General features: G+C 59.1%; 1 protein-coding gene across 5 annotated transcripts; it reads right to left on the bottom strand.

Moving 5' to 3' along the window:
• Positions 1-489: 489 nt before the first annotated feature.
• Positions 490-14079, bottom strand: FGD2 (FYVE, RhoGEF and PH domain containing 2). 5 transcript variants are annotated; one of them, XR_008463245.1, is made up of 18 exons: positions 13252-14078; positions 10934-11210; positions 10173-10253; positions 9671-9819; positions 9118-9274; positions 8842-8980; positions 8228-8286; positions 7690-7836; positions 7187-7279; positions 6795-6874; positions 6682-6712; positions 6447-6539; positions 6116-6241; positions 5779-5925; positions 5227-5370; positions 4704-5147; positions 2455-2628; positions 490-744 (listed from the first exon to the last, which is right to left on the bottom strand). XR_008463245.1 is itself a non-coding variant. In XM_054181142.1 (16 exons), the coding sequence occupies exons 1-16, from the start codon at positions 13464-13466 to the stop codon at positions 4914-4916; spliced, it is 2088 nt and encodes a 695-aa protein (XP_054037117.1). In that variant the 5' UTR covers positions 13467-14079; the 3' UTR covers positions 4498-4913. The 5 variants fall into 5 exon arrangements, 4 of the variants coding, with proteins under 4 accessions (XP_054037117.1, XP_054037115.1, XP_054037119.1 ...); XM_054181142.1 differs by lacking the exons at positions 490-744; positions 2455-2628 and having other exon boundaries at positions 4498-5063; positions 13252-14079; XM_054181140.1 differs by lacking the exons at positions 490-744; positions 2455-2628 and having other exon boundaries at positions 4498-5147.
• Positions 14080-14321: the final 242 nt, after the last annotated feature.

Raw genomic sequence — 14321 nt, 5'->3', positions numbered from 1 at the left:
CCTGCCCGGTGACTCAGGGCTGCTTCACGTCCCCCCCCCCCCACCCCGTCCCTCCCCTCCACCTGAGCCCTGACCAAGCCTGGCTATTAATATTAATAATAACCCCCCCGCAGCTGCTATTCACCTACCTCAAAGTACAACCTGAAGTAACCCCGCTCCCTAGATGGGGAAATTTCCTATCCGCACCGGATGGGGAAACTGAGGCACGGGAACTGGGGCAGGAGCGGTGCCAAAGAGCTTTCCCTGCTCCTCTATAGGGCCTGGCCTGGAAGACGGGGGCAACAAAAGCCCGGGGAGGTACCCACCAGCCACCCACAGATGGGGGAGCCAGGGTGGGTGGGGAGGGTTTTCCTGGCTGGGGGCCAGGGGGGGAGGGGGGGGGAGGTAATAAATAAATGATAAATACATAAAATTAAATAAAATTAAATAAAAATACATAAAATTACATAAAATTACATAAAAATAAATAAAAGAGCCCATTCTGCCCCCCAGCCTGAGCTCTGCCCCATGGCAGAGGGCTGATATCCCATCGAAAAGTGGGGGGGGCCAAGTTCTCCGGGGGGGATTTCGGGTATCCTCGCCCGCCGGCGCGGGCAGGCAGCGGTGCTGGGGCTTCTCCCTGGCGTTGGCAGTCTGGTCATGTCCTGCCGGGGAGAGCAGCAGGACTGAGTCACGTTCCAGCGGCAGCAGTGACTCACGGCCGCCCCGGCCTCCCGGGGAGCAGCCGGCACATTGCAGAGATTCCTGGATGGAGGCAGGAAAATAAAATTAAATAATAACAACCGCCAGCGCCCCCCCCCACCCCTTTCCTCCTTCCTTCCCCCCCAGCCTCCTGCAACACAGGCGCAAACAGCAAATTCCTGCGCCACCGGGAAACACCTCCCGCCTTCGCCAGCCGCCGGGATGCACGACCTGGTTCTCAATTGCACGAAACGCCCTTTGCCAGCAGCCTGCGGGGACCCCCCAAAAGGATGGGGAAGCTGCACCACCCCCCCCCCGCCCCCCAAAAATCTCCCCTGAGCCTGGGGACACCCCAGCAGCGAGGTCTTGCCAGTGCAATGCGAAGGGGGGGGTGCTGCTGGGTGGATCCTGGGGCCCCCCGATGCTTTGCATTGGTCCCTGGGGGGCTTGGGGGGGGGGGGGCAGAGCAGGATGGGGGTACCCCAGCCCTCAGGTTGGAAAATCCTGGCTGTGGGTTTTATTTTTTAGAGGGGCATCACAGATATTTTGCATCATTTAGCATCGTCCTTAAATCCCTCCACCCGGGGGGGGGATGTTACCCCCAGTCTCAGGGGAGATGGGGGTCCCACGTGCCCCCCCTGCAGCCCCAGGCATGGTGGGGAGGGGATGCGCCAGGGCACGGCTCTGCCTCCGCTGCCTTCGGCCTCGGCAGATCTGTTATTGAAAGCGGTGGAACCCCCCGTGGGCTGCGGAGGCTGCGCGGCTGGGGAGAGGCCATGCTGCCGCAGCTCCGGCCTCTGCAGCCCCAGCGCCGCCGTGGGGGTGATGCTCCGGATCGGGCCCCCCCCGGGGCTGCGATGCTCTGGATCGGTTCCCCCCCCGGGGCTGCACGCTCAGCATCGGTGAGCACAGCCCCTGTGGGTCACTGCCCTATAGGGGATGATGGCACAGGGGAATGCACCTGTGGAGCTTGACACCTATAGAGCCCGACACCTATAGAACTGGATACCTATAGAGCCCGACGCCTATAGAGCAAGAGCACCCGCTGCAGAGGGCTGGCCCCTGTGGACCCCGACTCCTCTACAACCCAAGCCCAGGCATTATAGAGCAAGAGCTGTTGCCCCAGTGATGCGGCCCCCTGGAGACCAGCCCCTATAGGGCAGGCAATCCCATCACGTAGCAGAGCGCAGCCCCTATAGGGACCCACAATTAGCAAGCAAGAGAATATGCCCGATAGAGCAGTGCCTATAGAGGGGGAAAGCCTACCCTGTAGAGAAACCCCCTATAGAGCCTGTCCTTATAGAGCAAGCTCCCAGGGCAATCCAAGAGCAGCCCTGCAGGCTGGGGGTGTGGGGTTTTATAGGGCCCATATGGTCCCGATCCTGCCCCACACCTCGGGGGGAAGTGGGAGAACCGGCCCCGGGACCTGCTGAGCCCCTTCCCAGGGCGCAGGGGGGGATTGCACCGCACAGAGCCCCGCAGCGGGGCACGGGGGGTCTGTAACACCCCCAACGCTTCTCCATGTCCCTTCCAGCCACCCCTCATCTCGCTCCGTGCCCTTGAACCTCCCTGCACCCCCTTTCCCGCAGCGGGGGGGGGCAGGTTGGAGTGCGATACCCAGGGTTTGGGATGAGAGGAGAACGAATCCTCTGGAAAGCAGCGGCTGTGCCAGCTCCTGTTCCCCTTTGCTGCAGGATTTTCTCAATGAGGGGTGGCCCGGCCCCCAGCGTAGCCGCAGCGCGGGTTTCACAATGTATTTTGGTCAGTGCTTACAAGAAGAGGCCGCGGGGAGGGCTGTGGCGAAGGGGGGGGATTCCAGTAAATGGCCTCCGAGCCTTCCTCATTCTCGAGAATAGGAAACGGCGCGACTTCTCCATGGGGTTTCGCTTTCTGCGCGGGGAAGGCAAGAGGCCAAACTGCTCCGCTTGACCATCGCCGCGACGGGGGCTGAAAAAGCACGGGAAGAGAAAAATTCATCAGCGCATTTGCTGCATGTCTTGGGTGAAAAAAAAAAAAAAAAAAAAAATCTTTTCCTTTTTTTTATAGGAGAGCAGAGCGGGGGAACCACCAAACAGCCCACGAGTTAGGTCTCCCACCAGCCCATTTCGGGGATGCAGGTGTCTGTTCTCAGCGCGGGGGGTTTGGAACCAGATGATCTTTAAGGTCCATTCCAACCTAAACCATTGTATGATTCTAAGAATCACGGAATCGATGATTCTAAGCTCGGGGCAGCTGAGCGATGCTGTCTCCCCCCCAGCCGTCTGTGGGGACAGCGCGACGCCGAGGCCGTGGCGGTAACCTGCCCCCTCCATCACCCCCCTGCATCCCTCGGCCACCTCTCTCCCCTGGCACACGCGGATGCAGCAGCGGGGCAGTGGTCCCCGTGGGTGGCCGGAGGCCAGGACCGGGGTGGGCAGGGGCTGGTAAAAATAGCGCCCAGGTGCCCTCTGCCCCAGAAGCGATTTCTCGGTCGGTAAACAGGAAATCTATTCTTAGGCCCATTCATGAGCCGCGGGCTGACGGCAGCTCCCCGCTCCGGGCGTGTTTTGTCCCTGGCTGACACAGGGGCGACGCCGTGGCGGAAGGCCACCAGGCAGAACCTTCCAGCCCCGCGGGCTTCCCCTTGCTCACTCTTTCCCTCCAGCGGCACCCGGCTTTTCCAGGGGTGCTGGGGTTTCCCCCTTCACGTGAGGCGGTGGTGGGAGGGGAGGGCGGTTTTGGGGTGTCTCGGGGAAGCCCCGTGCGCTTTGCTCTGTGCTGGGTGGCACCCCGAGGGGCAATCGCTTTGGCAGAGCTCTCCCCCCGACAGCTAGCTCCTCTCCCCCTTCCTTGATGGTATCTCTTAAGTCGGAGGAGATAAAGCCACCATGGTTTGCCCTTTCCTGGGATGGGCTGAGCTGGGTGTGTTGAGGAAGGAGGACGATGCTCACAGCTTTCTCCTGGCTCCCCGAAGCCCTCCCCGACTGGTGATGACTGGTTCATCTTTGCTCCCCATCCTTTCCCCGAGTGTTGTCCCCATTTGCAGCATCAGGCTCCGACTCGTGTCCCTTCCCACTCTCCATGGATCCATTTGGCCTGTGACATCCCCAGGCCCTGCCCGAGGCTGGTGGGCTGGAGCTGCTGCAGGATGCGGGTGCAGGCAGCCATCCCTGCCTGCCGGGGACAGCCATCCCTGCATGGGGCTCCCACATCCCATGGCTCAGGAGTGGCAAAATCTGCCTCAGCGACATTTTTGGGGAAGCTGGAGAGGATGCAGAGAGAAACGTGGGGCTGCAGGTGCAGCGCTATGTGAAACGAGCAGGGGTGCTCGTTATGCTGAGGCTGGAGAGGGGAATTCCCCCCCGTGTCTCCCCAGCATCGCTGCCCAGCACCAGCGCGGCAGCACCACCTGTGTGCACCCAGCCTTGCCCCAGAGCATCCGCCCCCCAGGAAACGGGTGACCGAGAGAGGTACAAGGGTGGAAGGTGCTTGTGGGCAGGATGGGGTGCAGGTGGAGTGTGGGATGGGCGGGAGTGCAGGCTGGCGTGGGGTGGCGGGCTGGGGGTGTCTGTGGTTAAGGGGTACCCCCACAGCACAGGACTGCTGCAGTGCGAGGCCAGGGCTGTGACAGGCTGGGAGAGGGACATCCTAAATCCAGCACCAGGGTCCCCGAGCCAGGTGAGGGTGAGCTACACGCTGGGTGTCTCTGCAGGGTTTCAGAACGGGGATGCTTATAGATAAGGCGATGTGGGATCCCGGTGACAATCCCACCGGGCGCTCTGGAAAATATCCCCCCCCCCCAAAAATGCTCCTTGGACTGTACACGGGGGTTGCAGGTAGGATTTATCACAGCAGTCCCAATTCCACACACGCTTTCAACAAAACGGGGCATCCCCCCTGCACCATCCCCCCGGGAGGAAGGCTGAGGCGCTGCTGCCCTCGGGCGGCAGCCGGCGGCACGGCACCGCGGGCTGGGGCTGGCTGCGGGGGCGCAGGCTCCCCGAAACCCCCCCGGCTCTCCCTCCGCCTCCCGGCTCGGGTACCTCCATCATCTCTGTCCAATGCGGAGAGCAAGGAGGGAGAGGAAAGGGGATCCGGCTTGACCGTGCAGTGGCAAACGTGCCTCCGCCTTGTCCTTTTCGTGACGAAAAACCAAAGCGCAGAGAGGTCGGGGATCAGCCCGAAGCCAGCGGCGAGCAGGACGGGCAGGGGGAGGTTTGACGCTCCAGGCAGCCCAGGAGGCGGGCATGGCCTTATTCTGCTTCGTCGCAGGAGTCTGCATCCTCATCCTCCTCCTCCGAGAGTGTAATCCCCGCGGCAGAGCGCGCCATGGCCCTCATCCAGCGCTGCTTCAGCTCCTCCGTGTCGGCCACGAAGGTGTAGACCTGCCGGGACTGCACCAGCTGGAAGAGGTGACGGGAGTCGCTCTGGGGCAGGTCCTTCACCTGGTAGCCCAGCAGTGGGATGGAGGTGTGGGCTCGGACGTCCTGTCAAGAGACCACGGTGGGAGGCAGGGGATGGGCACACCGGGATGTCCCTTGCAGGTGAAACCAAGCCCGGTCTTACCTGGGGAGCTGCGTAGATGTACAACACGAGGGGATCATCCTGCGGGATGACGAACCAGCCCCGTGTGCCCCCCTTGCCGTTCTTGTCCAGCAGCTGCAGGGAACTGCACAGCAAACTCCTGCCTGATATCTCTGCAGCACCTTTCTGCCAAAAAACAGCAAAGAAATCCCTAAATATCCCATGAAAGAGGCAGAAAGGGCACTGTGTGAACGACATTTCCTGGGGAATTCTCTGCCTGCTCCATAAACTCCCCCACCAAGCCAGGGGCAGGTGAGGGGTGATCCTGGTTGTGCAGGTCCTGCTCAGATCCTGTGGTGCAGGGAGCCCTGGCTGCCTGGTCCCAAGGCTCGCAGAGTGGGAGGGAGCGTCCCAGCACATCCAGCGTCCTCGCACCCTCTGACTCCTGCAGGAGCGACTCCCACCCCTCCTGCTGCAGGCACACGGCCAAGCTGGGCCAGCAGCGCTGGGGACAGTGGTGGGTGGCAGAGCTTGGAGAAAGAGGGACAGAGGAGCAGGACACGAGGAGGTCGGGCAGAGAGGGGTAGAGCTCACCTCCAGGATGCCTTTGTGCTTCCCCTCCCGGTCTTCGAGCACCACGTGGCCTGTCAGGAAGACGTAACACTCCTGGCAGACGCGGTTCAGGCGGTTCCCATCATACTGCAGCTCGGCCTTGTAGTCAGAGCAGCGAGCGCACACCACCTACAACCACCAGACAGGGACACCAGTGAGACTGGGGCAGGGCTGGGGCATCCCAGGGACAACTCCATGAGGAGCTGAGGGGCAGGAGCCAGGGGAAAAGGTACAAGGTGTAGGAGATGTGTGCTCCTGCCCCAGCGGCCACCTGAGCAAGCCAGGAGGGAGGGAAGAGAGAGGGGACGGGGCGACTCACGTATCCACAAGCTCGACAGTGGTGTCTCCGGCGCATGATGGCGTTGAAGGGCTCCTTGCAGCGCATGCACATGGTTACCAGGTTGTCCCGCACCCACTGTGGAGCTCGACGGCCCAGCTCCTCTGCCTGGGGGTGGGAGCATTGCTGGGGCTAGCTAGCCGTGGTCCAGGTGGTTCCAGCCCCTCTGCTCTCACCTTTCTCTTCCCTAGCCTTTCCTCTTGTCTGCAGCCTTCCCCCCAAGCTCTGTTTAGCTTGGGAAACTGAGGCACAGCCAGGTGGGCTCTCCCTGAGCTTCCGTGCAGGCAAGGCATGGGGAGGGCAGGAGGGTTACCTTCAATGCAGAGGTGCCCGTCTCCAGCCCGTGCACTGCTGTCTTAAAGGTCTCACTCCTCTTCTCCTTTCTGTCAATGGCATCTTGGAAGGCCTGGAGGGGAAGGCAGGGCTGGAGGAGCAGTTGGGGGGGGCTGCCCCTGACACAGGCAGTGGGGAATCAGCCCGGTTTGGGGCCCCAGGCATCCAAGCCAGGATGAGTGAGATGTGCCGCCTCTGCCAGCACTCAATGGTACCTTGATCCAGGCGTTCATCTCCTCGTCAGACCTGGTACAAAAAGGGAGATGAGTGATGAGCTGGTGTCCCTCCTCCTCGAGAGGGTCTGCAGGACTGTCGCCCTTCCCCTTACCTAGCTTGCAGCTCCAGCGTCCGCTGTTTTCCCGAGACCAGGAAGGTGTGAGGGAACTGTGTGTCGTTCAGCTCCCGCACCTGAGAGAGACCCAAGAAAGGATGTGGAGTGGCTGGGCCCACATCCAGCACACAGGGCCCTTCCTCTGTGATGTGGGGGACAGGGATTTCCCTCAGGCACAAACCCTTCAGCCCCTCCAATCCTACGTGCATGAGGCTGCACTGCAGTCTCACCGGATCAGAGCGTATCAACCAGTCCTCCTCACCCACAAAGCCACCCCTGGCTCCATCTTCTCCCTCCTTTCTGAGGAAGTGCAGGAACACCCCAGAGCAGCATGCATTTTAGGGGAGCCAGGGTCTGGGGGAATCACAAATACAAGGTGCCTGTCTGACCTTCATGCCGTCCACGTTGATGCGGAGGTGGACCTGGAACTCAGCGCCCACCTGGATGACCTTGGGCACGCAGTACAGCAGCATGTTGTTGAACTGGGCAGGGAGGAGGAGGAGGAGAGGGTTGATTGGAGCCCAGCACCTGCCTGCTCAGAGTTGGGGGCTTCCCTGGGCTCTAGGGTCCTTCACCCCCCTGAGGCTGAGCTGGTCCTTGGGAAGAATCCAGACTAAAACGTGACTGCTTTTGCCACAGCCCTCTCCCACCCTGGAAATGCAAAGCACTCTTGGAGCGTGACGTCCCCCAAGGGCTGCCGTGCCCATGGGATGAGCTGGTTCCCAACCATGTCTTCTACAGGGTGCCCTGCACTGAGGGGCTCAAACCCCCCCGCTCTGAATTCATCCCCTCTGGGTAGAGATGACCCAGCAACACCCCGTCCAGGCTGTGCTGTCCCTCTCCCCGTTCCTGTCCTACCCCTGTCCCTTCCCCTGGGCATCCCAGCTCCCACCAGGAACAGGTACTTCTCCGATGTGCTGTTGTTGCGGGTGGAGATTTTCTGGATCGGCCCCTCCTTGATCAGCTCATTGGAGGGATCCACAATGTCGTCCTCGAGGCCCAGTCGCTGATAGACCGCCCAGAGGTTCTGCAGCCGTTCCTGGGGGAGGCAGAGGGACCTGTTTCTGGGGGCAGTTGAGCAGCCACAACCTTGTCACCCCTGGGTCCCCTCCATCCCCACCTCCCGTGCCAGCTGCTGAGTACCAAGAGAGGGGGTACAGCTCTCTCACTCCAGACTGATCTTCGAGAGCAGCTCCCAGCCTTGAAACAGCTGGTCACATCACAGTTGATGTTGCAGACATGACTTCCCCAGGCTCAGGGTGATGGGATCAGGCATTAAGAGCAGGGTGTAACCTCCTCCGCTGAACCCACGGTGCTCCCGTCCCATTCAGGGCAGGGCTGTGCTCCACTGAGTCGAGAGGCCACGAGGAAATCTGGCAAATCACCGTGACATGAGCTGCAAAGCCCTACCAGCTGGGACAGGCACTCACCATCTCGGCGATAGCTGCGTTTGAGTGCTTGGCCACCATAAAAATCATCTCCAGGGCCTCTGCAACGAGAAGAGAAAGGGAGGAGGGCTAAACACTTGACCGAGAGCCGTGGGAGAAAACCCCCGAGTCTCTCGTGAGGGAGCCATGTGTGGTGGCTGCTGCCCTCCCCTGGACACAACCTGAAGGGCCCTGAACGCTGCACAGGAGTCCAGGTTCGGCCGGACTGTGTGGTGGCATGGTCGGGTCCTGAGGGGGACACACAGCCGGCTCCTTTATCGCTCCGTCCCAGCGGGACTGGGAGCTGCCGTGATCCTCAGGGGTCTGACAGCTCCCGCGGTGACCGCGGGTCTCCCTGGGGGATGCTCGGGAGGGATCATCCTTATCCTGAAACACCACCCACCTTCCCCGCTGACCTCTACAGACCCCGAAAGGGCAGATTAATCCCTCTCTCTGCTAGAAAAGGGTCAGACTGAGAGGTTTATCCAAGGGTACGGGGCAGCTGGTCAGAGAATCCAGGTATCCTGATGCCTGTGTACAACATCGGGGGTTGCTGTTTCCCCCACAAACCCACCCTGCCTGCCCCCACAGCAGGGAGAGCCAGACGCAGCCCTTACTCTCTGCATCGTCCCGGTCTGGGGACTCAGGCGGCAGTTTTCGGACATAATCTTTCAGGAGGAGTTCGTAGCGTGGGATCCTCTGCACAGGTTCCAGCATGTGGTGCTGCAGCGTTAGGTTAGCGCAGACCTTCCTCTTCTGGGGAGAGACAAGACAGAAAGACACACAAAGACAGGAACGGTGACCAAGGCAGCTCCCACCCTCCACTGCATCTCCCTTGTGGGGAGGTTTTGGGGAGCATTGCTGAGGTCCTCCGTGCTGCTGTGGCCCATTACCTGGATGTCAGCAATGAGCTCCTGGAAGGGCGGGGATTTCTCTGACCAGAAGGTGATGAGCTCCACAGCCTTGTCGAAGTTCTTTACGTATTCGCCGTACATCTTGAGGAACGGCGCAAGCTTCTGGATCACATCCCCGATCCGTGGGTTGCAGCTCCTGTGGAAGGGAACCGCAGATGGGCAGCTTCCTCAGTCCAGGGGGGCAGACAGATAATGAGGGATAAAGCAAAGGGGTGGAGGACAGAGGTTTGCAGCTGCCACCTGTTACGTCCCCATACAACTTCCCACTCTCCAGAACGAGAACATGCCCAATTTGCAGCCAGCCTGGGCCATTCATACCTGGGCATGTCCCTAAAGCACCTGAGCTGTCACCCCCCTTTTCAGAAATACCCCGATATGGGATGGAGTGTTTTAAGGAAGTGCTTTCCAGCACAAAGACATTTGGAGCAAAACAGGCCGAGCTCTCTGGTCCTGGTGGGAGACCAAATTCATCGCTGCTCCCCCATTCTGGCAAAGAAAGCCAGGAGTCCTGCCCTCCCCTCCTGCAGCTCACCAATCTTCCATGCGCTTCTGCAGCTCTGGCAGGAAGAACTTGGCGTGGAACTGGTAGATGGAGGAGATGTTGGAGAAGATCATTTTCACCACCTCCTCCGGGACTGTCTTCCCATTTTTGGCTTCTTTCATCAACTCTGTATAGAATACCTGGAAGAAAGCAGGGGTGAATAAAAAGGGTCAGGAAGAGGCCTGAGGACCCCATTCCCTCCCTGAGACTGCCATGTCACCCAGTGAAAAGGGCTGAGACTCGGCAGGAGGGAAATCCCAGGCCCCAGGAGAGAATCAGGGGGGACGGAAAGCTTTCCTGGGACAAAGGTGCTCCTTGAAAGTGTGGGGTATAGCAAAAGCAAAGGCCAGAACCAGCTTTAGTCTCTCCAAAACCTCCAGGAAACAGTCCCTGGCTTGTGCACAGGTGTCTGAGCTGTGCTGGTGGGGGCAGACGGCAGCAGGGCTATTATCGCTTCCAAGACTTCCATGAGCCCTTCTGCTCCCCAGCTCACCTGGTCGAGAAGGTGGAGGCGGCTGACGTAAGCCTGCTCTGTCTCCAACAGCTCCAGAGCTATTTTCTTTTCCTCTGGTTCCTGTATAGGGAGAAGGGCTCAGTCTCGTGGGCTGCAAAACAAGCTTTACCCACCAGCCCAAGGGGATGCAGCTCTGTTCCCCAGTGTTCACAGCCCACATTAAACTGGACCTCGCTCCAGGGGAAGGCAAAGGAAGGACCCCAACAAAGCATGTGGTAAAAACGAGGGTGAAAACAAAGCATTTTTGGGGCTGTTGGGAAGTCTGGTTCATGTTCCTAGGTCACCCCTTTCTCTGTGTGCCTTTTTCTCCCAGAGTAATACAGGGCTAGCGGCCTTAAAGAGTGGGGAAAGGTGGGATGGGTTAACCCTATGGCCTGCAATTCCACCAAGGAATTGAATGCAGTCCTGCAGAAACATATCTGCAGTTGGCAAAGAGCAGCACAGCCCTGGGGATGTCCCGGGACGGACCTGGCTGGGCCCACTTGTGCATCTGATCCCCATGTCGTAGTTACGTCACAGCTGGAAGAGACAAGGTCTGCTTGGATCTACCTGACTATGGGGAATTTGTGCCCGAAGCACCAGGGAACAGGACACTTCTCTGTCACCCCACACACTGGCCCTTGCAGGGCAGGCACTTGCTCAGGGCCAACAGAGACCTCAGGTCCCCGATCCAGCCCACGTGACCCCCGGTCTGAGCACGGGCACATACCAGCCTCTCCTGAGACTCCTCCGGAGCTTACCTTGCTGCCGGTCTCGAAGCCGGGGTCCTGCTGCCTCCTCCAGTTGTCCTCGCTGATCTTGTGTCGGAAAGAACGGAGGCATTTGAAGCTGAGCCCCCGCTGACCCTGCTGCTCCTCCTCCTCCTTGTTCTCCTGCTCCGCTTGGTGCCTGGCAGCCATCTGGGAGAGGCCCTGGCCCTGGCTGGCAGGGGATGCTGGAAGCTGCTGGGGCTGGCTGGTTGCAGGAGCAGCCTGGTCGTGCGGAGCCTGTTTGTCCCTCCAGGAAAATTTGCTGGCCCTGCCATGGAGGAATCAGTGTGATCAGCTCGCCTGTTGCCCCAGCACACTCAAGCCCAGATTAAAGCCACCGTCCTCGAGTGAAGGCGATAAGGCACAGCAGCACCCCAGCGCTGAATTGCTTTGCTCTGCTACAACCCTGATACAAACCAAGGTCTAAAAGCCCGTACATCCTCCAAGGGGGCCAGGATCCAGGCTCTCTTCTCACAGTGCCTCCTGCTGCTATGTTTAGCTCCCATCCTGCTCTAGAAAAGCACGACTGCTGTTTATCCCACCCACAGCCATTGCTCATCCACAGCCATCCAGTGCCCGAAGCGTAGCCTTTGCGGTGCTGGCACAGCTCTCCTTTCTGGCTGCTGCCACCGTGGAGCCAAAGCAGGGAGCCAGCAGCCTTGGGCACGAGGCTTTAAAAGCCAAATAACCAAGAGGTGTCAGTCAAGAAGAGAGCTTGTGTAGGCGGTTTTGCAGAGGGGTAGTTTTTTGGTGGTTTTCTCTCTTCCCTTTTCTGTCAAAGACAAGGAAAACAGGTCCAGAGCAGCCATGGGGGAGAAACCTCACAGAGCACAGGCCCTGAAGATGACAACAGTGAGTTGCCATCTGAGAGCTGGTTCCTGTAGTAAATTGCTCCGGGCAGAAAGTAGGAACACATCCACCAGCGGCCTGCAGACATGAGTGGGATGAAGGAGAAAACTGGGACAAAATCGGGCGTAAAACTGCAAAGTTGAGGATAGGAGATGACTTGAGTGGCAGACGTTCATCTGAAGAGGATGACGGGTCCATCCCCATGCTGATGAGCACATGTCTGTGAACTTGGGAGTGCATCCACAGCCATGTGCATCCTTTCCTGTCCAGGGGGGCTGGCATAACCCTGCATGTGACAGAGAGGCTTTATCTGTCCCCCCTGGTGCCTCCCAGACCTCTGCCAGCCTAAACCCACTGCCGAGATCCAACAGGGAACTTCTCTCTTTCTATTTGTGCTGACTTAGGCTAAAACTGTTTTCTGTTCCAGAAAACTTGTTTACAGGTTCCCCAGCTTCCTCTGAAAGTCCTAAGTTACTTTTATTTCCTCTAAATGAAACTCACGCTTCACGATAAACAACAAACACACTGCAGCAGCAAACTGGAGGCAGATCAAATGCCGCAAATGGTTCCAACACAACAAATTTCCACCGTGGGACCATGGGGACAACCATGCTGCTCTGGAGCCAACAAGAGCACAAAGCCTGGGGCAAAGCACACAGCAGAGGTGCAGGCGAAGTTCCTGGAGCAGAAGGAAATGTCGTGCCTGACCATCTTTAGGAAGTGCTGCAAAACTGCCCAACCACGCAGCCTCATTAAGGCTCACTGAGAGCACCTCACTGATGCAAGGAAAGGCAAGATTCGGTATCCCGATTCAACAGATGGGGAAACCAAGGCATGGACCACAACAATGACTCACCCCAAGCCTCGGAATTACTTCTACACCAAGGGCAAGGCAGATTGCCTCGCTCCGACTCTGGCACACATTGTTTGCGGATCCCAGCTCATGCTCCAAGAGAAGGTGCTGTTTTACGGGACTGCCATGCTGCTCAAAAGAAACTCGCTTTCCCCTTTCAAACATCACTTTCTCTTCCCCTTCCTAGGAGCCACATGGCTGCAAATAGCTGGACAGTCTGAGGCTGATGCCTGAGGCTCGGATCCTCCCAGACACTCACGCACTTAATTCCTAGTGAAGACCCCTGCCAACGTAGTTGCAAACTAAAATCCTTTTTCCCCGGCAGCAGGGGAAAAAGCATTCACCAGCCAGGCCCACTGCAAAGGTGCTGAGCCTGGAGGGAACAAGCATGCCACAACCTAACCCTGGGTCAGGCACATCCCACTGAGGTTTTCAGTCTTCTGTCCATGACCTGCAGCAGGAGGAAGAAGATCTGAATGCTAAAGAACAGCAAATCCTCTAGTCAGCTTCTCCACAGCCTCCAAACCACCTCCACAGCGGGTTTCTTCCTTCCAAAACCACAGGGAGCCCTAATGCACCCATAGCCCCCAGGACGCTCCTTCCTTACCAGTGCTCTTCAAACACAGCCACCAGGTTCAACACGCTCCGTTGATTATCGGCCTCTCCCTCCATGGCCCTGGCTGTGAGCGGGTGCCGGGTGTAAAGGAGTTGCAGGGTGCTGATGGCTGCGGCTCCCTTCTTCTCTCCCCCTTTCTGCTTCAAGGTGTTTCTGGGATCCACGATGTTGTTCAGGGAAGAGGGTTTGCACAAGGCGAAGAGCATCTGCTGTCCTTCTTACTGTGATAGGAGAGCTTGCCTCTGCGTTGGCCTCAAAAGGAAAAGGAAAGAGGAAGCGGAGCAGGTTGCAAGTAGGAGAAACGCTGAGAAAACCCTGGGAATTTGTTCAGCTTGGGGGGACCTTGCCATGTGGCCCAAACTGGTGGCATAACCAAGCCCAGAGCAGCAGCGGGGATGGTACACAGGGACAAGCTGGGCAGGAGGAGGCCTGAGCCGCTGCAATGGGGTGGGCTGTGTCCCACCACGTGTTGGAGCCCTGGGGTGGCCCTCAGGGGCTGTGCACGAGTCATAGAATCACCCAATGGTCAGAGTTGGAAGGGACCTTAAAGACCAGTCTGGGCTGGGTGGAGAATGGCTGGAAAGCAGCCCCGAGGAGAAGGATTTGGGGGTGTTGGTGGAGGAGAAGCTCCACACGCCACGGCAACGTGCGCTGGCAGCCCAGAAACCCCCCGCAGCCTGGGCTGCATCCCCAGCAGCGTGGGCAGCAGGGCGAGGGGGGGATTCTGCCCCTCTGCTCCGCTCTGGGAGACCCCCCTGCAGCGCTGGGGCACCAACAGCAGAAGGACACGGAGCTGTTGGAGCGGGGCCGGAGGAGGCCCTGGAGATGCTGGGAGGGCTGGAGCCCCTCTGCTGTGGGGACAGGCTGAGAGAGCTGGGGGGGTTCCGCCTGGAGAAGAGAAGGCTCCGGGGAGACCTTCCAGCCCCTGCCAGTCCCTAAAGGGGCTCCAGGAAAGCTGGGGAGGGACTCGGGATCAGGGAGGGGAGCCATAGGAAGAGGGGGGACGGGTTTAAACTGAAAGAGGGGGGATTTAGATGAGATCTGAGGAAGGAATTCTTTGC

This window comes from Rissa tridactyla, chromosome 21 (genome assembly GCF_028500815.1).
Source record: "Rissa tridactyla isolate bRisTri1 chromosome 21, bRisTri1.patW.cur.20221130, whole genome shotgun sequence".
NCBI lineage: Eukaryota > Metazoa > Chordata > Aves > Charadriiformes > Laridae > Rissa > Rissa tridactyla.
The sequence above is the reverse complement of the archived record's forward strand: the minus strand, read 5'-3'. Positions and strand labels throughout refer to the sequence as shown.

Coding starts and splice junctions, on each gene's coding strand:
- FGD2 (XM_054181140.1), bottom strand. CDS start 13,466: ATGCTCTTCGCCTTGTGCAAACCCTCTTCCCTGAACAACATCGTGGAT. Junction 9,275..9,670: donor CAGAAGCGCATGGAAGATTG/GTGAGCTGCAGG, acceptor TCCCTTCCACAG/GAGCTGCAACCCACGGATCG. Junction 8,981..9,117: donor AGCTCATTGCTGACATCCAG/GTAATGGGCCAC, acceptor GTCTCTCCCCAG/AAGAGGAAGGTCTGCGCTAA.